At 49.7% G+C, this 19,685-nt stretch overlaps 1 protein-coding gene across 1 annotated transcript in view; it reads right to left on the bottom strand.

Moving 5' to 3' along the window:
• Window positions 1–12,463: 12,463 nt before the first annotated feature.
• The window catches only part of PAPPA2 (pappalysin 2), a 71,771-nt gene continuing 64,549 nt past the window's right edge, over window positions 12,464–19,685 (bottom strand). Inside the window, exons 21-22 of the mRNA XM_042819834.1 lie at window positions 14,355–14,453; window positions 12,464–12,538 (exon numbers count right to left, since the gene is read on the bottom strand). Of these exons, the coding sequence (XP_042675768.1) occupies window positions 12,464–12,538; window positions 14,355–14,453 (174 nt within the window). The remainder of the gene's footprint in view (window positions 12,539–14,354; window positions 14,454–19,685) is intronic.

Raw genomic sequence — 19,685 nt, 5'->3', positions numbered from 1 at the left:
GCTCAGAAAGCAGTCCTGTGTGTAGGTTTAGGATTTGGCCATCTCCCTTGAAGGTCATAAGTGTAGTAGGACTAGGTGGTGGAAAATCACTCAGCCCATCATACTCTGCCACCCTACCAGGTAGCCTAGTCCCTTCATGCTAAGCTCCACCAGCGCTGCTTCAGGTGGCTCTGGCCCATCCAGCTCCAGGGTGTAGAGATGCCCTCCCACTCCCTGCCTGTGGAGTCAAACAAATGTTCCCGTCTCCTCCAGCATCTTGTCTTTGAGCAATTTCCTAGTAATATGGGTTTTTCCAGAAAGCTTAGCAAGTTGGGCTGTGAAGTTATGTGGGATGCAGTGATGTTTGGTAGCATCTGGCCTCCAAAGAACTGACTCTTGAGTCTGGCTAGTAGTCAGGATTACTTCAAATGTACATCAGCAACAGTTCCTATCTACAAAATGCACAGTCCTCTGAGTGCCCTCCTCTGGACAGCTCTTCTTTCTGCTGTATTGCTGTTTTCCAGCCCTGCTTCTCCAGATCACCGCTTATAGATTTCTAGCAGAGGAACAGAGATCCCCTTTCCTCCACATAGAATCACAGAATCTTTTGAGTTGGAAGGGACTCTAAAAGGCCATCTGGTCCCAGTCTCCGCACTGAGCAGGGACACCCACAGCTCCTTCAGTGCTCAGAGTCCACCCAGCCTGACCTTGGCTGTCTGCAGGGATGGGGCACCACCACCTTTCTGGGCAGCCTGTGCCACTGCCTCACTGCTCTTACTATAAAAATAATTCTTCCTTATAGCCTAAATCATCCCTCTTTCAGTTTGAAACCACTTCCCTTGTCCTGTCACTACAGACTCTGCTAAAGAATCTGTCTCATCCTTTCTTACAGCCCTCCTTTAGATACTGACAAGCTGCTCTCAGGTCTCCCTGAAGCTTTCTCCTCCCCATACTGCACAGCCTTAGCTCTCAGCCTGTCCTCAAAGGGGAGGTGTTCCATCCGTTGGGTCATTTTTGTGGCCCTCTTCTGAACGAGCTCCAATAGGTCCACATCATTTCTGTACTGAGGGCTTCACATATGCACGCAGCACTCCAGGTGAGGCCTCACCAGCACAGAGCAGATGGGCAGGATCACTTCCTTCACCCTGCTTGCCACGCTGCTTTTGGTGCAGCCCAGGATCTGGGTGGCTTTCTGAGCTTTGTGGACGCATTGCTGGCTCATGTACAGCTGCCATTCACCAGTACCCCCATGTTCTTTTCAGCACAGCTGTGCTCCATCCTTAAATCCCCCAGCTTGGTTTTGGGGGTTGCCATGACTCAGTGCAAGACCTTGCACTTGTGTTTGTTGAACCTCATAAAATCAAGGTTCATAATTTCTCCCTAAGGGGAGTCAAAAAATTCAACAAATATCTGATTGTTCTCTTGCATGCAAGGTCTCTTAGGCACCTCTCCTAGTTCAGCTTTGCTAAGGTTTCCACCAGCACCTCATTCCCACAGCACTGTGAGACCACCAGGCTTGGATTCATGTCTCACCTTTGTTTTGAGCCCAGCTGTGGTGGTGCAACTCTGTCCTCACTGCCATGTGTAAAATCTATCCCCAGTTTGCATGCACCATGACATCTGTTGTGGTGGGTTTTTTTGTGATGAGTGCATCAAATTCCTTAGTTTGGGAATCTGGATTTGTCACGTAGCCACAAGTATTGCCATCAGTGAGGAAACGAATGAACCCCAGCACGGGGTGGAAGCTGCATCTTCCAGCCCCATGTGGCAGTGAGGTTGGCATGGGATGACAAGAAATGCCACTGGATTATCCGAGCATTATCATTTGCTGCATGAATCTATATGTCAAAGGGTGAATTCCACCCTCTGGAAATGCTCAGGATGGGATGACATGAGCTGCTGATGAATTGTTTGCAGTTCGCCCTGCTTGGAAAGACGTTTAGGCAGCTGCAGTCAGATCTGGTGATGACAAATCTTGGAAAGCAGGCCTCCTGTTTGATTGTCTGCAAGGGCAAAGCAGCCAGATTGGTGGTGACAGGACAAATCACTTGCAGATGATGTTATTTAGCCAGCAGAGAGTGTTTGTTTGAATGCTGCCGATGCTCCTTTGAAGCCATGGATCTGAACCCATGAGATTGGCTCTGCAATGTTCTTCCACCTCCATGCTGTCGTGCCGTCTTCTGGCTCTGCCTGCTTGGGGAACGCTCATACCCCTTCTTCAGGCTGGACCTCTGGAGGGTTTCAGCTACAGGAAAGCCAGTGTTAGCTTTGGCTGGGCCTGGGCTCATAGAATCAATCATAGACTGGCTTAGGTTGGAAGAGACCTTAAGGATCATGGAGCTCCAACCCCTGCCGTGGGCTGGTTGCCCTCCACCAGTTCAGGCTGCCCTCCAGCCCAGCCTCGAGGGTCATCATCTTCTTCCAAGTGGCTCTGCCCTGGCTGGAAGTATGGTGTGGCTGTGGGTATTTCTATGTTCCCTGCATGTACCCTTGAGCTGTCAAGCCAGCACCAACACAGCTGTATGCTCTACAAGCAACTCTTGCTTATCCAAGCAAAAATGTGACAGAGGGTTATTTTCACCCTGCTATCATGATTTGTGTGTCTGCGACCTGCCCCATGCTGTGTGGATGCTGTTACAGCTACCGATGGAATGTCTTCTATCCTGACCCCATCAACTGACCTTAAGGCTGGCTGGAAAACTCCTTCCAGCCCTTGGATCGCTTCCATTTTCGTCTGGGTTTCCAGGCACATGTAATACTGGCTTGCAAGACACTTTATTTAGATCCATTACCTACACATTTGCCAGATTCCCTGGAGATTGCTGGAAGTGCTAGACAAGTTTAAGATGAACATAATGTTTTTTATCTGGACAAAATGTTGTTCTTGATAAGAGTGTTAGAAGTGCAGTTTCTAGAAGAAAACCATGAAAAGAAGAGAAAATAGTTTAGCTCGTATTTGGCTTCCTCCACTGCTTCTTCCAACACAAGAGGTTGGACATTCAGCACTTCCCATTACCAGGATAATCCCACCCCAAAGCTGTGTTGCCCTAAGGGTGCTGCATGTCTCTCTTCTGTTGCACATGGATTCCTCCCCTCTCTTTCCACCACCTGACCTTGTCTCCTGGCTTTTTAGCTGGGCTGCACAGACAGCGTGGGTTGCCTGATGGCTCTTTACCAAATGCTACTGCTTATTTTGCTCTCTGCAACTGGCAGATGCAAAATGTGCATTCCAAAAAAGTGGAGGGGGAGGGAGGTGCCACCACATCCCATTTTCTTTCAGAGCTTTTTGGAATTGAACTTACGTTGTATGCCTCAATATAGTCCTCAATATAGTCCTATAGTCCTAGCTAGCATGCTGTCCTGTGAGACACATTTCCTAAACCATTATTATGAACGTTGTAAGTCATGTATCAGGAATGTCATTGATTGTACTTACGTTTTATGATACTGCATCTTGTGGGGCTCATAACAGACCCCCACAAGCCAAACTAATACAGATAACAAGCATGAAATTGTGAATGCTTTTCTTCCCCTAACTCTCCACACTCAGCCTGCTGGTTCCTACTACTGTGCATTTCTTCTCCATCTCATCCCTCTTAGGCACTTGACAGGGGGGGAAGTGATAATCCCAGCACATTGCCTATGCCATGCCCATGGATGGCATAGAATATATAGAATGGGTATAGAATTCTATATAGCCGTTATAGAATGGCTTGGATTGGAAGGGATCAAAGATCATCTAATTCCTAGATCTCCTTAGAGATGCCCTGCACTGAGCCACAAGTGAGCAGCACAGCTCCCAGGTGCAGTGCAGGGGAAGGGTATGTGTGGTGTCCAGGCATGTCATGCTTTGTGACTTATGGCATTTCTCCCCACTGCCTGTTTGCTCCCACTTTCCTGCCCTGTGATTTGGGGTCCAATATCACAGAATCAGTAAGGACTCGGAAGACCAATAAGATCATCTAATCCAACCATCAGCTCATGCTTGTTAAGGTCCTAACCCATGTCCCTTAGTGTCATTTCTATGTATTTCTTGAACCCCCCCATAGATGGTGACCCCACCTCCTCCCTGGCTGCCAATTCCAGTGCCTCACCACTTTTTATGAGAAGCTTTTTTTACCTCCCCTGTGGCAAGTTAAGGCCCTCACCTCTTACTCTATCATTGTTACCCAGGAGCAGAGGCCAAACCCCACCTCACCCCAGCCTCCTTTCAGGCAGTTGGAGAAAGTGATGAGGTCCCCCCTGAGCTCCTCTTCTCCACACTGACCCATCCCATTCCCTCTGCTGTTCCTCATCAGACTTGTGCTCTAGATCTTTCAGAACTCAGCTGCTCTTCTCCATTGCAGCAATGGAGGTGATGCTGCTTGCTTAATCGCTGACATCCTCTATGCTCCATTTCCCAAGGGGCATTAAACCCTCACCAAAGCTGAACTTGCATGGGTATGATGCAGAGTAGAAGAAGAACAGGATGTGGACAAAGTCACGGGCATCCCTAACCACTTTACTTTTCTCTGTTCCCGCTCTTCTCATCCCCTTCCCACCACCCCGTTGCCTCTCTGCAGGAAAGCCGGCCTCATTCTCTCGCAGCTGGGGGACCTGAGCAGCTGGTGCAATGGGCTCCTGCGGGAGCCCAAGATCAGCCTGCAGCGCTCGTCCCTCAAGTACCTGGCCTGCCGTTACAGCGAGATCAAGCCCTACGGGCTCAACTGGTCAGAGCTCAGCCGTGACCTCAAGAAGACGTGTGAGGAGCAGACTCTGAGCGTCCTCTACAATGACTATGGGGACAAGGACTACTGAGGGCCGCACGCTGGCCCTCCCGGGGTGGCTGTGGGGGTTTTATATATGGAGTGGGAGGGGGGGAGGGCATCTCTGGAGGTAAAAATTGGGTCTGGGGAATGAAATGGCTGCTCTGTGCAGGACTGGCTCAGTATTAGTTTCTTCTTCAACTTGGCCAACAGTCTTTCTAGGTAGGAGTCTTGTGGGACCCAGTTTTCTTGGTTCTTTTTCTTTGTTTTGCCAAGAGGTTCCTTAGCTGGTGGGTGTGGGTGCATGGCACAGGGAGGGCAGGCTGGAGGACGCAGCCCTCTGCACCATGTTATGTCCCTGCCCAGTCATAGGAGAAGCATGGTGATGCAAGTCAGGTTGAGATGCTAATGCTCATCATGGAGCAAAACAGTCACTGGGCATCCTAGAGGTTTTGTGGTTATTTTTCTAATTGTAAGGCATGAGGTGGGACCTGACTCAGTTCTGGTGCCACTGCAGGGCAGGGCTGGCCCTGGTGTCACCAGCCCAGGGGAGAGGAAAGAAGGTGGTGATAGGGAACCCAGCTCCTCAGGGTTCTTCTGTCATGGTCAAAGCCCACATCTGCTCAAAGATGCGAGTCCTCAAGGGCAAAGGCAAATTGGCCTCGGTGCCAGCAGCTATGTGGACATAATGATTTTATTTTATTTTATTTTATTTTTTTTGTGGGATTGAACTCTTAGGAAATCAATTTAAAAACCCCTTCCATTTCATTATTTTTCAAATCCACCATAGTAAAGACTTAAAAGCAATGATGAAGTAGTGTTTAGGAGAACCCCAGCCAAGACAGCAGCATCCAGTTGGCATGAACAAGGCTGTTTTCTGCTATTTGCTGCTCTCGAGCCATGGAGCAGCCCAAGGTGGGCATAGTGAAAGGAGTAGGACATAGCATACCTGTCCTACAGGGCTGCCTGTCCTTTGTGTTCTGTCTTCAGGGGATGTTGCTTTCCATATTTAGGCTCACATCTGCATCTCTCACTAGCGACTTCTTTTTTTTTCCTAACAAAAAAAAAAGAAAAAAGAAAAAAAGGAAAAAAAAGAAAATCAGAGAACTGGGGTTGTTCTGGGACACTGGGCTGTGCTTAGAGCAAACTGTTCTCCAGAACCCTTCTACCACTGCTGCTGTTGGATGCGGCACAAGGCTTCATTTTAGCTTCAGCTCCCAGCCTGCTTTGCAGAGGAGGCACCCCTGGATTTGTCGGCTGTGCATCTTTGATGTGGACGAGACAGGAACCCTGCTGTATTTTTTCTTTTTTCTTTTTTTCTTATGATGCCTCTTCAGAGCGAGATTTCCTTTCCATTTTTCAGTCTTGGCAGGAGCAATTTTTAGTCTGTCTCTTTCCATTTCCCACCTCGTTCCTACTGCTACCTGCCCAGGAGGCGGCTGGAGTATTTGTGTGGTGTTGGATGGGAGCCACCAGCGCTGCCTTCTGGTGCTTGCACTGCAGCCAGCCAGACAGCACAGGAGCATCCTCCTGCAGGACCACCCTGCTCCATCCCTCCCTTCCCACTTACAGGCCTCTCATTCAGGGCAGCACCTGGGAGTTGCTGTGAGCAGCCAGCAGCAGTCAGTATTACCTGGGCACCTGTGTGAAACCTGTGATGAATTCATCTAGCAGGGCTAGGTGGGCCAACACCTGCTTTTTGCAAGGAGAAAGTCAACCAGGACCTTTGGACCTCTTCTCCCACGTCTCCTTATATTTGGATGTGCCAGATGATGCCAAAAGCTTGGTTCTCAAAACAAGACTGTCTCTACATGTACTTGGGCAGGCGTCCCGTTTCCTTCCAGCCACTGGGAATCCTGACTAGGATGCTTTGGGTTGGTCTTTTTGCTTCTTCCAGCCGACACCAAGTCATCCTTTAACTTCAGCCAGACAGCTGACCAGGGATGGGCACAGGGCACAACATCCAGCACTTCGGAGCAAAGCTTGGGCCAGGGCTGCTCTGGCCCATACACAACTTGGTGGCTGGCCAAGTTAGACTGCTTACATAGCTTTTATATGGAACACAGAAGGGTTTTCTCTTGGTAGCAGTGTCCTGTCTTTCACTGCTGATGAAATTCAGCAGTTGAGATGAGAACAGCACAGGAATGCTGCCAGGAAGACCCTGAGTACTTGCACCTTTCCTGTGGGCTTCTTCACCCAAAATTGATGATGGCGCACCATGGCTGTTTCCACTGTGTTCCTATTCCCCTACTTCAAAGCCCTTGTGTGGTCACTAAAAGCTCTGCAGAACCATCATCCCTCTGGGTTGGGCTCTTCCCAGGTTGACCCTGGTCTGGCCACTGACCCATGCCAAGGTGGGTTTTGCTCCATGGGCCTGACTGTCTCAGTGTTGCTGCCCATCTGTGTTGCCCCTTTCTGTGATAATCCTGGCTTTCAGGAGGCTTTCTTCTCAGTTTCTCACCCTGTCTCAGCAACTTAGAGATTTGTCTGAATTTGCATTCTCTTGTCCAAATCCCTGAGTTGACTCAAGAGCTCAACTCAAACACCAGCTACGTGCCACCATGTCTCAGACCAAGAGGGGTGCGTTCACCCCATAGCCGCAGACCATTCCTTGGGGAGATGTGTGGGGACAGCCCCCGGTGTGCCATACCTGCAGAGCTGATGTCCTTCCCCATCTGCCAGAAGGTCCTGCCCATGGCTCTGTGCAGTATTTCCTCTGCTGGACCTCTGCCTCTTTCTGTGCTGCTGAAGAGGATGGTTTTTGTCCCTTTCCTATTCTCCCTCACTCCTCTGCTCTCTCCTTGATTTATTTCTGAGTTAACGAGTGATCATTCACCTGGGAAGAACCTCTGGGCCATTTTCTTTTCTCTGCTATGCCCCTTCCCCCATACTAGCCTTACTACCTTTTACTTGTCGTGCCGTTATTTAACATATGAAGATGGTTTGGTCCTTTTATTTCAGAAGATGGCTACGATTCATGTTCCTTGATGTTATATTAAAACTCTAATGTGACGTTTTACTACTGTAGATTGAAAGTAGGGTGCTTTAGGGTGGGATAGCCACGGGGCAAGAAATGCAAGACCCTTACGGGTTACTTTAAAAAGGTTTTAAATGAAAACAACTACAAAAATCACTGTAGCACTATGTAAAACTCCAAATGATAATTCAACTGACTATTAAACGGAGCTGTTAGTAATCCGTGGCTCTGGCAAATGGGGGTGCTTGTTTATAGCTGTAGTCCTGTTGATGCAATCTGTTGGTGGTGGATGGAAACTCACAGCCTTTGAACTTGGTGCCTCTTCCCACAAGTTTAGCTGTCTGCTCTGGGTAGCCAAGTACCAAAACACAGCTGGAACGACATCCCACACCTGCTACCTGCTCCATGGCCATGGGATGGCACAGATGCCTGCGGGCATTTGGGTTTTGGGAAGGATGGCATGCCTTCAGCTCGGGGCTCTCAGTCCTTGTTTTGGAAACCTCCATGAATGCTGGGAATTTGGGAGCAGAGTCTCAAATTAACCTGTTTTTATTCAGCTATAATGTGAATTGATGGCACTATCTGGCGGCCAACCACCCCTGGGAACTTTGGGCTCCATTTGGCAGACTTTTGACAGAGGTCCAGCAGTGTAAAGAACACCGACTGCCTACAAGTGATTTGAAAATCAGTGCCTGAGCAGATACAGCAGGTAATAAGGATGCCTTGGTAGTCTTGTGTAGTGTGATTTTTGTTCTCACTGCTCATGACCATACAGCATGCCCGTAGTTGGCCCCTTCACCAAGATTAGAGTATTTTCCCACCAGCTCTGTTATAAGTATCATGGAACAACTTAATTTTTTTCTCTCTTCCCACTGCTAAATTTCAGGAAAATATGTTAAAAATACACCCAATGCTTTCCTCCTGCTATTTTCCACACAGCTAAGTGCTGTGGCAGCCACTGCACTATAACTTGTGGAAGAGGAGGAGAAGGAGGTTGGTGATGAGGTGGAGGAAGAGCAGAGGGGCCACGTGTTTCCAGGGTGTATGGTTGCAAGTGTGAGCAGTCCAATGTGCCCGTGTCATCACACCTTCAAAGAACCATCCCATCTAGCAATTGGCAAGGGGGATCATTGTCCATGGCAGGGGGGTTGGAACTAGGTGATCTTTAATATCCCCTCCAACCTCAGCCATTCTACAGTTCTACAAACTATTCAACCATAGAATCATGAAATGGCTTGGTTTGGAAATGCTGTCTCCTCAAGGGTTTGAAACCAAGGGGCTAAATTCACTCCAAAAATGGCAAAGTGAACTGGAAGGGATGCACCACCAGCTGAAGCTAAACAGCGGCTTTAGGCCCTGGAGAAGGGGTAGGCAGAGCCCAACCTTGCTCCTGATAGCGTTCCCCAGATCCCGAGCAGCAAACAGATGTGTTATGAGGGTTGCTGTTGGCCATCCTGGAAAAGGAGTTGCTAGAAGGGGTTTCTTAATTAGAGAGTGGGCATGAATGACATTGCAGCACAGGAGCCCTCATACGGGGTATCACGTCCCCATGCTCCCAGGATCTGTTTCACTTCTTAATGCCGTGCGGACTTCTTGAACAGTGCACTTGCTGTCAAAGCTTTCCCAAATCCAGTCTGCACAGTTGGAAGCACCACTATCCTTATTGAACTGTGTAACCTTTGTCTTGGGAATGCAGAGGCCTCTTGCTCTGAAGTTTGGTACTTGGTGATGAGGGGATGAGATGAGAAACCAGCTCTTCACTTGGCTACTGTCCTGGATATTATTCTGAGTGCAAAACCTATACCTGGAATCCTGGTTGATTGGTTGCTACCTCCACGCTGGAGGCTGCAGAGCCTTGTAATGCCCTGTTCTCTGTAGGAGTTCCAGTCCTTCCTGATCTTTCCACTCACTCAGCCATGACTCACCTTCTCCACCGTCTGCAAGGCAGACATGGCAGAGGAAAGACAAACAGCTCCCAGCACAGATTTAGGCTGATCAAATCCTGCCACGTGAAGTTGGGGTTCTTAGGGCAGGTGAGTGAAGGAGCCAGGATGCAGAGAGGGGGACACTGGCCACCAACTGGTGTCCTCTGCCTTGGGGACATGGGGTGTTCGTGGGCTTTGGAGTCTTCCATGGGACAGGGATCATCTGGTACTGTGGCATCAGTTCATTTTGGTCCCTGTGTCCTTATACCTGGGTGCCACAGTGAGGTTGCCCACTTAATGCAGGGCTTTTTTGTGCACATACACAAGGACCAGCTGGTAGAAAGGAAAGAATGAGAGGGAGGGAGGGAGGGAGAGAGGGAGGGAGGGAGGGAGAGAGGGAGGGAGGGAGGGAGGGGACGGAGGGAGGGAAGGAAGAGAAAGGGGAATGGGGGGAGGGAGGAGGGAACGGAAGGGAAGGGAGGGAGGAAGGAAGGAAGGGAGGAAGAAAGGGAAGGATGAAAGAAAGGAAGGGAAGGGAAGAACAAGAGAAGAGAAGCAGAAGAGGTAATTAGAGTGCTTCCCCAAATGTTTACATGCCCAACTGTCTTCCCCTCCCAGCCCAGCCCAACTTCAGTTGAAGCAAGGAAGCAGGAGAGGTGAAGGATGAGAAGATTATTTATTTTTCATAGATTTTTATAAAAAATAATTATCAAATACAAAAAAATAAAAATAGCAGCAGCCTCCATTGTGAATAAAACCCTAAAGGGGACACAAACCACTCAGTGTTGCTATAGAAGAACAATATTTTGGTACGTAGAAGCTATCCATTCATGAGAAGCACAAATCTCCCCCAGCCAAGCCAGCACCTTGCCCACCAGTCTTTATGCCCATGGTGATCAGGGATGGGTCATGCCCAAGACAACAATTTTAATTAAAAAAAAAAAAAAAAAAAAAAAAAAGTCAAATGTTGGCATCTAAACACATAGGTGCCCAAGTAGAGCTGATATTGAGCAGGGGGCAAGATACCAGGGCATGAAATTCTCCTATCTATCTCCGTGGGTCACCTGCACTCCATGTATGTGTGGATTCCATGGTCCCATGGCCAGCAGTTCCCCAAGGTGTCCCTCAGCCCTGCTATGGCTGTGATGGGTAGGCTGGGACACCAAGGCAGGAGAAGGCTGGCTGTGGGGTGAAAGATAAGGAAAAGGCTCAGAGGAGGTCACAGCATCTCCTGCCTGGGACTGCTGGGATATCCATGTGCCTCTGCCCCCTGCTCCTTTCCTTCAGCCAAATGTAATTCCTGACAACGTAGGCTGCAGGAAGGATGCTAGCAAAAAGCCAAAGGATGCCTTGACAATCCCCAGTCTCTCCACACCGTGTCACCCTCTCTCCATCGCTTGGTGCCAGACAAACCCTGGTTCGGAGCCTGGCTCCACTGGCTCAGCTTGTGCTCTGGGGATGTAGTGGAGCAGATGTGGGGCTCCCAGCCACAGAATGGGGTTGCAGAGCTCCTGGACACAGATGGGTTTCTATGCTCTTGCTCCATGGTCCATTCTCTGCTCTTTCCAACACTTTTGTCTTTGTAGCATAAAACCAGCAGTGACAGTTCCAGCTGAGCCAGTACCTTCCCTACCCTCTGTATCTATGGGGCTGTGTCCAGACTCCAAGCCTGTGGAATCAGCCCTGGGAGCCAAAGTTTTTTGCTGGGCTCTTTCGAGGCTAGGAGCAAATTTCACTTGGTCTCTACAGAAGGAAATGACCCAAGAAAGGCTGTACTGGGCATGCAGTGCAAAGGGCCACAGAGATGGCAGTAAGCAAAAGCTCAGTGGGAGATGGTACTCAAAGAATCCTGATGAGTCACTGGGGTTCTCCCCTCCCTTTGCTACAGGGCCTGTTCTCCTCCAAGATCTGCTGACTGCACTGTTGAAGCTCGTGTTTGGAGATAGGGGAAAGAAAAGGAGGACCCCTTCAGCCTCCTTCATTGCAGAGCATCACAGTTATTCTGGCTTGCCCATCACATCCTTCGTCTATCTGGGTCTCAACAGCCAAGGCAAGTCTAGGGCACAACATCCCTTTTCAACCTCAAAATCCTACTCCAGGACCAGAGCAAAGCAAAGCTCCAGTGAATCCCAAGGGCAACACCTGCCATCAGCAGATACTGAGAGTACCTGGAGGTCCTGGCCTCCACGCCATCCACCAGGAACTCCCTCCTAGTTGGCTGGGATGTTTGGCTTCTCTCTCTGCCGTCCTTCCAGCTCTTGCTCCGCAAACGAGGGGAAATTCCCTGCTCTTCCTGCCCTGACCTGCACTTTTCCCAATGGTTTGTACTTCACAGCAGCGTGGGTGTGTGACAAAGGGTATCCTTTCTCAGCTTCATCAAGAGCAAAGAAAATATAATATATAATACTTTATATATATTATATATATATATATGTATATATATATATAATTAAGTTTAAATATTTGCAGAGATCACAACTACCTCGACCTTGCTAAAAGAAGCCTGTACAGCAGAGGGAGGGGAGTGAATAGTGACAAAATCCAGAGCAAAAACGCTGCACCAGGACACATGTCTGCAGCCGCATCCAGGCTCCTGGTGCCGGACCCCGCGTGGAGCCCCTTGGGCTGGACCCGAAGTCCCCGGCAGGAGCCTATGGGGATGGGGATGGGACCACCTGGCCTCCTTTTCCACAGCCACCAGCTACTCGGCGGCCTCCACTGCCATCCTCCTGTCTGGCTCATCCTTGTGCCTCCTGCCCCGGCACCCTGCTGCCTCCTTTGGTGTCCCTTCACTCCTCCGGCACTCGCCTGACTGATAGAGGCCCTCCATGCCCCCTCTACTGGTTCTCCTCAGCCGCCGGGTCGCGGCAAGTACACTCGTCCTGGTCACAGTCAGCAGCGAATGGGATCACCTGCAATGAGGCAAAGGAGATGTTAGCCCAGATCGAGCCTCCACTCTGAGATCCCTTGCCCACCTACATAGTATTTCTCCATCTTGCTATGGGCAGGCTTTGGGCTGAAGGTGGTGTAGAGGAGACCACCAGGCTTCACCATCACTGAGAAACAGCTCCGCTGTGGGGTGTCCCAAGCTGTGCCCCATGGCTGGGCTTTGTTCTTAGTGTCTTCCTCTTCAGCAATTTGCATTTCAAATTTTGCCATCACAGGTGAGCTTTGGTCTTGTGCCCCAAATATTAGGGGGAAATGCCTGATGGGCATTAGCCATTTGGACTAGGGGAGACATGTCTAGATTTCAGTTTTACTTTGACCCACGTTGTCTATGTCTGAGCCCATGGTCCTGTCCTTCCAGCTGTTCCTGGTTCTCCAGGCTCAGCCATAGTATGGCCTTGTCCTTTCCACCTCTTGGAGGAACTCAGCACCTCCTACCCACAGCAACCTCCATATTGCCTGGTGTAGGAACCAAGTTATATGCTTACAGTTCTTGTATGCAACAGATAAAGAAAACTCAGGCAGGCTGGATGCAGCGTGGTCAGGAATGGTCTTCGGCAGGAGAGGCAGTGGGTCCATCTATGGTCATCCACATGCATGAGAGAAGGTTGACTACATCAACTGTATCCAGCCAAGCAAGCTTATGTCACCTCAGCCAATGACAGCAGAGCAGGGTGGAAGGGCACCAGCAGAATATCTGGCTCCTGGTCAACAGATGCCCAGCAGTGGGCCATGGGAGTTAAGGTAACCAGTTCCTATGGAGACTTTATGCAAACCAGGCTCAGAGCCTGGAGTTTTTCTAACTGTGGGAGCATATCTGATTTTTGGCAGCCAGTGAGAGGCTGGAGAATTTGGTGTGTTCCATCCTTAACAGAGAAACACAAGAGGCTCGTGCTGCTGGAGAGCTGCCTGTGGGGCACACAAACTGGGCTGTGTCTCCTTGGGACTGCCTGCCCTTTATTTTGGCCAGAGATCCAGATGCCTCAACTCCAAGAGCCATGCCCTGCTCTGAGATGTGCTATCAGTGTGGAGGTTTCACTCATCACCTGGCTGTAAAGCCTCTTCTCTCCTATCTCAACTGGATCTTCCCAGGATTTCATTTTTACCTTACTCTGTGTGTGCGTGTGATGAAAGGAAAAATGATTCAAGCTCCACAACATAGATGAGAAGATCCAAATTCACATATTTTTGCACTGAGAAATTCTCTCGTGCCCTATGGTTTGTTTTGCTGCTGGATATGTTTAGGAAGGATGGGCTGTGAGTGCTGGGTAGCAGGTTAGGTGGGAGGGGTGTTTGTGGGACACAGAAGAGGGTCTGCACAACTCTAATGCCAAGTTTCTCCCTATATGCTATCTCTCTTTTTTTTTTTTTCCCCTCCCAAGGAGAACTGGGAAAGGCAACTCATAGCAGATGCCAATGGACCATGCCAAAATGCCAAATTCCCTTGAGATCACTCAATTTTACAACAAGGTGACTTCTGACTCACCATGACTAGTGCTACATCCTATGGAAGGCATGTATTTGGGACTTATTTCCCAAATTGAGAGGGAATCCTGTGAGCCTCAGCAGGAGCTGGGTTGAGCTCTCTGTCCCTCTGGCATGGGTCCAAACCTCACTGCAATCAGTGGAATGATGTCTATCAGCTTCAGCTGGTTTTGGTTTAAAATCATGGGTTTGTTGATGGGAGAATTCTGTTGCAGGCCTGGTTCCACAGCCAGCAAAGCACGGCTGATGGTGACCACTTAATCCCAAATGCCCATACTGTGGAGAATGCTGACTTACCTTCCTGGAGGACAGCGTGGAGGAGCAGCAGTCACCCCCATCATACTGGCAGTATGCCCGGTTGTTGATGGTGTCACACCAGCCATCTGCTAGGAAGGGCTAGAGAAACAAGTTGTTGCTGAAAGGGTTATTCAAAGGAGCAAAGTTCCCCCCAGGAGCAGAAATCCCATGTCCTCAGCAAGCCCTCTGTACACTGCTCTCATGCAATGGCACTGCAATGCAGCTGTGCATGTTCACAGCCTGAGAAGGGCTCTGTAAGAGGCTGACCCAGCTCTTCTCTCCATTGCCACTCTTCCCACCAGAAACCCTTCTTCTAATGGGCTTGGCTCTGAAGTTGAGCTTGATGACTTGACTTGGGCAGCTAAGAGCAGAGAGGCAGTTAAGATCAATAGAGCATCCTGCAAGAGGATCAATTTTAGGAAAACAGACACTTTATTTCCCTTGGACTAGGGAGTCCAAGGTCAGGAGTGCCCCAAAAGTTCCTGTGCCCAAGCCAAGAATCGACAAGCAATGGTGGCAAGGACTAAGCCTTTACCAGAAGGCTCTTAGTCTAACTCTGACATCAGAGGACATGTCCCTACAGTACTCTAGAGGCAGCTCTAGCCCTCTCTACAGCACACAGCTCCACCAAACTTTGCCAGGCTGTACTACAAGCCTATTTATCCAGTGGTCAGATGGGAAAAAGAGATCTCGAAGCACTTACTCCCTGTGGTCAAAATCGAACTCTGGCTTGAGTAGAGAAGGCATTAACCCTACTGATAATGAGAAATATTGGCAACGTGGCCACCTTCTAGCTTCAGACTTGGCCATCTTCATTTTCATCTCTCTGCTTCATGGCTCCATATGGTTGAGTAGTGGGGGACTTTCACTGAGTGGCACAGCCCAGTGCCCTTTGCTGCCCTGCTGTGAGTCACCATGGGGTCTCCCTGGTCTGCAGGAGATGTGCAGGGCCTGTCTTTGTGCAGCTCAAACTAGTGCCCCAACATTAACAAGCCTTCCATACTTTCATCTGTACTGTGGAAGCAGAAAGCTATTCCAGCAAAATAGCTTTCTGACCAGAAACATAAAACGGCACGAACAGCCATTCAGAAATCCACTTAATTTTTTTTTGTCTGGCTACATGAGTCATCTGATTAGAGAAGAGAAACAAGTAACTGGGGCTGAGCAGCAGCCAGCTGGGCCTGAGAAACAACGCCGCACAACTGGTGCAACCCAGCAGCGTGCATGGGGAGTGCTTGCAAAGAGCTGTCAGAAGCCATAGCCGAAGTTTATTTAGCACAGATCCACATCAGCACCGCCAAGCAACAATGGGATGTGCTAACAGAATGGAGAGGCCATTCATTATCTGGGTGATTAGCAATGAAATATTTCTCCTGCTCTGCACTGGCAGCTACTGGCTGAACAACTGTGGCCATCCTCCTGCTGCCATCAGAAGAGGCTCCTGGTAGAAACCTGGCCATCTCTTTGCTCAGGAAAGCAGCCAGACCCATTTCAGTGGGTCTAGTGGTCCCAAATGATAAATCAGAGGACTTCAGGGTACAGTTTCACGAATACAAAAGGGTAAACACTTCCAACAAAGATCCCCAATAGCTCTTAAAGAATGGCGAGTAGAAGTCTCTGGTGAGCTGGGGCTGGCAGGTGCAGGATGCAGGCAGGGGACTGGCCGCTGGTGGGGACACGCTCTTGGCATGATTTTCTTTCATGGTGGAGTTTTTCCTTGAGCTTCACTCCATGTTTCATGACTCACTGGCAAAACAACACCCGCTGCTTCTGTAGTTTCCATCTAATTACCGCAGAGGATTGCTGGTCCCAGCTGCACAGGTCTGAAACGATTTCCAGATCATGCTTTGTGTGCAAGGTGGGGGAGGACAAAGGCAGGGACAGGATGGACAAGGAGACGCTCTCACTTTCTCTCTATAACTATTAGGGCTAATTGCCCCCTTTCCTCTATCCTCCAGAGTGCATACCCCACCCCAAACAAATATAGGCTCCTATGGCAACACATGTTGGGGAAACTTAACAGCTCATGCTCCAAATTACATTGGAAAAACATATGAGGGGAAAATAAGAAATGACTAATTGGACTGGAGACTCCTGAGAGCCAGGAGTATGGGTTGGGGACACTGGCCCCATTCCTCGCAGCACCAGAACAGGTTCAGCCTCACTGCTTACAGGACAGTGGCAGATCAAGGAGAGCAACCAGAGTTGGTCTGATGAGGAGCTGCTGCAGCTCTCATTGGATCTCCGATGGAAATGCCATGAATCCTGCTGCTTTGCCAAAGAGCCTCCAGATAGCTCTCATTTTTACAAGCAAAGAGAGCGAACTGTAGTGCTCCCCTTGGCTTCCCTTGGTCCATGCTCGCGTTAGTCTCATCACGGTCTTGCAAGAGTCTAGAGAAGGACACAGACAGTGCAACCAAGTATGAGCAGGTGATTTGAGAGAGAAAGCCACCTATGGATGGTACCAGCCCACATTTATGCTGTGTGGCTCTGCAGAAAAATACACCAGCATGGGGCAAAGAGAGGCTGGACTGTGCCATGGTCTCCAGAAAGACTTGGAAGTGTGTTAGAACATGATGGGGAGCTGTAGGGCCAGGCTGCATGCCACCAAGAGCTGGGCTTTGTCATCCATCTTGAGACTTGGCAGAAACATCGCCAGGGCATGTGTTAGCACGTGGAGAATGGCACCTGGCACCACAGAGCCAGGCAATGCGCTGCCCTAATAAAAATAGTAACTGTGCACCAAGTATTTTGCTCACAGCATTTTCTTTCACCCTTGTAGTGTCCTCAGAGTAGGAGCTGAGGCTGCTGGCTCTGTCCCTGCAGATGAACCAGACCAGACAATATGGGAGCATGGGGCCACCTCCTTTGTTCTTGTCCCAAAGTCATCAGCTAGGTGGATGGGGTCCAGATGCTTTTCTTCAATCTTATATGTAGGTTGATTCACTGTGAAAGAGCTTGGAAGGGTGTGACAGGAACAGCGGTGAGCAAGGCAGCCAGAGAGGCTGGGTTTGGGGAAGGCAGCAAAGCAGAACGGATAAACCACAGATGCCATCAGTATTGCACATATTTTGGTGCTGCGTCATGGGCACTTGGTGAACAGCATTTCTCAGAAATGCAGGCCTTGCTCTGGTTGAGCAGACCTGAAGGCCCAGTACCTATCTACTGGCAATGACCCATTCCAGATGCTTCAGAGAAAGGTGGAAAAAAGAAAAAAAATGCAATGTGCACCTGGCCAATTACGTACTGAACAGCTCTTCTGTGCTGCTGTGGAAAATGCTTGCGATTTCCATCTGCCTACAGCTAGAGAAAGCCCAGATCCTAGTTTCAGAATTCAGCCTCCGTAAGCAAAATATTTCCTCCCAGCCTCTAGGATGCTGTGCAGGTTCTGTGCTTTGCAGCCACACTGATTCCATGTAAGGAGGGCATGAAGACTGCTCTTGTGCTTTTACCAAGCCATCAGACCTCTTGCTGTCTTTGTATCCTTTCCTTTGGGAAACAGTATTTTGATGGACTTCAGGCCCTCTGCATTCTGGGATGGCCATGTTTTACCCTGCAGGTGCCTTTGTTCTTCTCAGCTGTAGCTCTCACAGCAGCCCCAGAAGAGCAGGGAAGCAGCATTCTGGCATGGGCAACAGGCAGAGACCAGCCCTGGAGATGTCATTGCCAAACTCCATGGGGAGACTGGAGATCAAAGGGAGATGGTGCAGTAAAGGAAGCAGGGTCATGGCTGGGTGATAACCTCTGCAGGGACATGCCTCTACTTGCTGTGCACTTGGTTTTCCAGGAGCATCAACATGTGCTCAGCACCAGACACAAGAAAGCAGTGACTCTCACCTCGCACAGGTGAAAACCAGTTGGTGGTTGATGAGTGTCAGCCCAAAGCCAGGCTGATGGCCACAGGACATTGAGCTGTTCTGGAGTTGGAGGCAGGGGTCACCTCCATGCCTTTCCTTCTTTGCTGCCCCATTGCAGCCCCAGGAAAGCTCTGCTATTCCAGGAAGTCTCAAGGAGGACACAAAGAGTGCCCAAAGCCCTGTTAAAAGCCAGGTTTACTCAACCCTCCACGCATCCACCACCCCATGGTCTTCACTTGTGTCCCTGGAAAACCCCTCATGCAAAAGTTCTTGTCCCATCCCTTCAGCACCAGTCCAAAGCACTGTTTCGCTATAGAGACAGCAGGCTGCTCTCCATCTCTCCAGCCACAGCCACTGTTAGAGGGATGCTACAGCACACTGTCCCCAGGATGCATCCCCTTCCTTGCTGCTGCTGGTGGGGCAAGGAGCCCGGCAATTCTTGGCTCTCCAGCTTGCCCAGGGAAGTTGACGGGGAATGCAGACTGTGGGAGGAAATGACAATGTTCATTGTTTGGATTGAATATTTTTCTTGGCCCTCTCTCTATTGCAGCGTGCCTTTTATTTCATTATTTTTTCTCCCCCCTCCCCGACACCCCGAGCATGCTGACTCTCCCTCTCTCCTTCCTGAGGCTCTCTGGCATGCAAGGAGGAAATCAGGTCTGAAAAACACAGAGAGGGACAGAGAGGGAACAGGGCTGGCATCTGGTCAAGAAGATTTTTGGGATGCCTCGCTGCCCTGAACCACTCTGAACAGCAAGTGAGTGCTGCCCAGCTGCTGTGCCCAGGAGAAGAGACTTTGAGGGAAAAGAGCTAAAGAAATTTGGCCGGAAGCACCTGAGACCAAGTGTCTGGGAGAAGACGAAAGAGGAATAAATTCCTGCAGCCCTAGTGTTTTGTCCACTATTTCTGTGTCACCTGGTTTCTGTCTTCCAAGCCATTTTTGTGCACCTTTTAGAATCACAGAATCATTAAGGTTGGAGAAGACTTCTAAATCCCCAAGTGAACCCCAGTCCATCCCACCATGCCCACTGCCCACATCCCTCAATGCCACATCTTCATGGTTCTTAAGTACCTGCAGGGATGGTGACTCCACCACCTCCCTGAGCAGCCTATTTCACTGCATCACCACTCCTTCTGAGAAGAAATTTTTGCTAATTGTTGCCCTAGGAACCACATGCCCCAAGGATGGCTTGGAAGTGAAATGAAGAAGCGTCAGTTGTTTCCGAGCTTGCTGGTCTTCCCAAGCCACTCATTATCAATCACATCTTCTCAGGTTCTCCAGGTGTCCCCTTAGCCTTGTCCCTTGTACATCCTGATCTCACTGCTCAGAGGTCACAGAAGGAGGAATAACCCAAAGGCAGGAAAGAACAAGCAAGGGGCAGTGCAGGGAAATGCCACATGCAGACAGCACTCCTGGCAAGTCCGAGGGTCTTCGAGGGGTGTCCTCAGGGCTCCCCATCCCATAAGCCTGCCA

Source organism: Centrocercus urophasianus, unplaced genomic scaffold (assembly GCF_019232065.1).
Source record: "Centrocercus urophasianus isolate 14NV4802_14NV808 unplaced genomic scaffold, USGS_Curo_1.0 seq_18, whole genome shotgun sequence".
In the NCBI taxonomy this organism is placed as follows: domain Eukaryota; kingdom Metazoa; phylum Chordata; class Aves; order Galliformes; family Phasianidae; genus Centrocercus; species Centrocercus urophasianus.
Note: the sequence above shows the minus strand (reverse complement) of the source record. Positions and strands in the feature narration are given on the sequence as shown.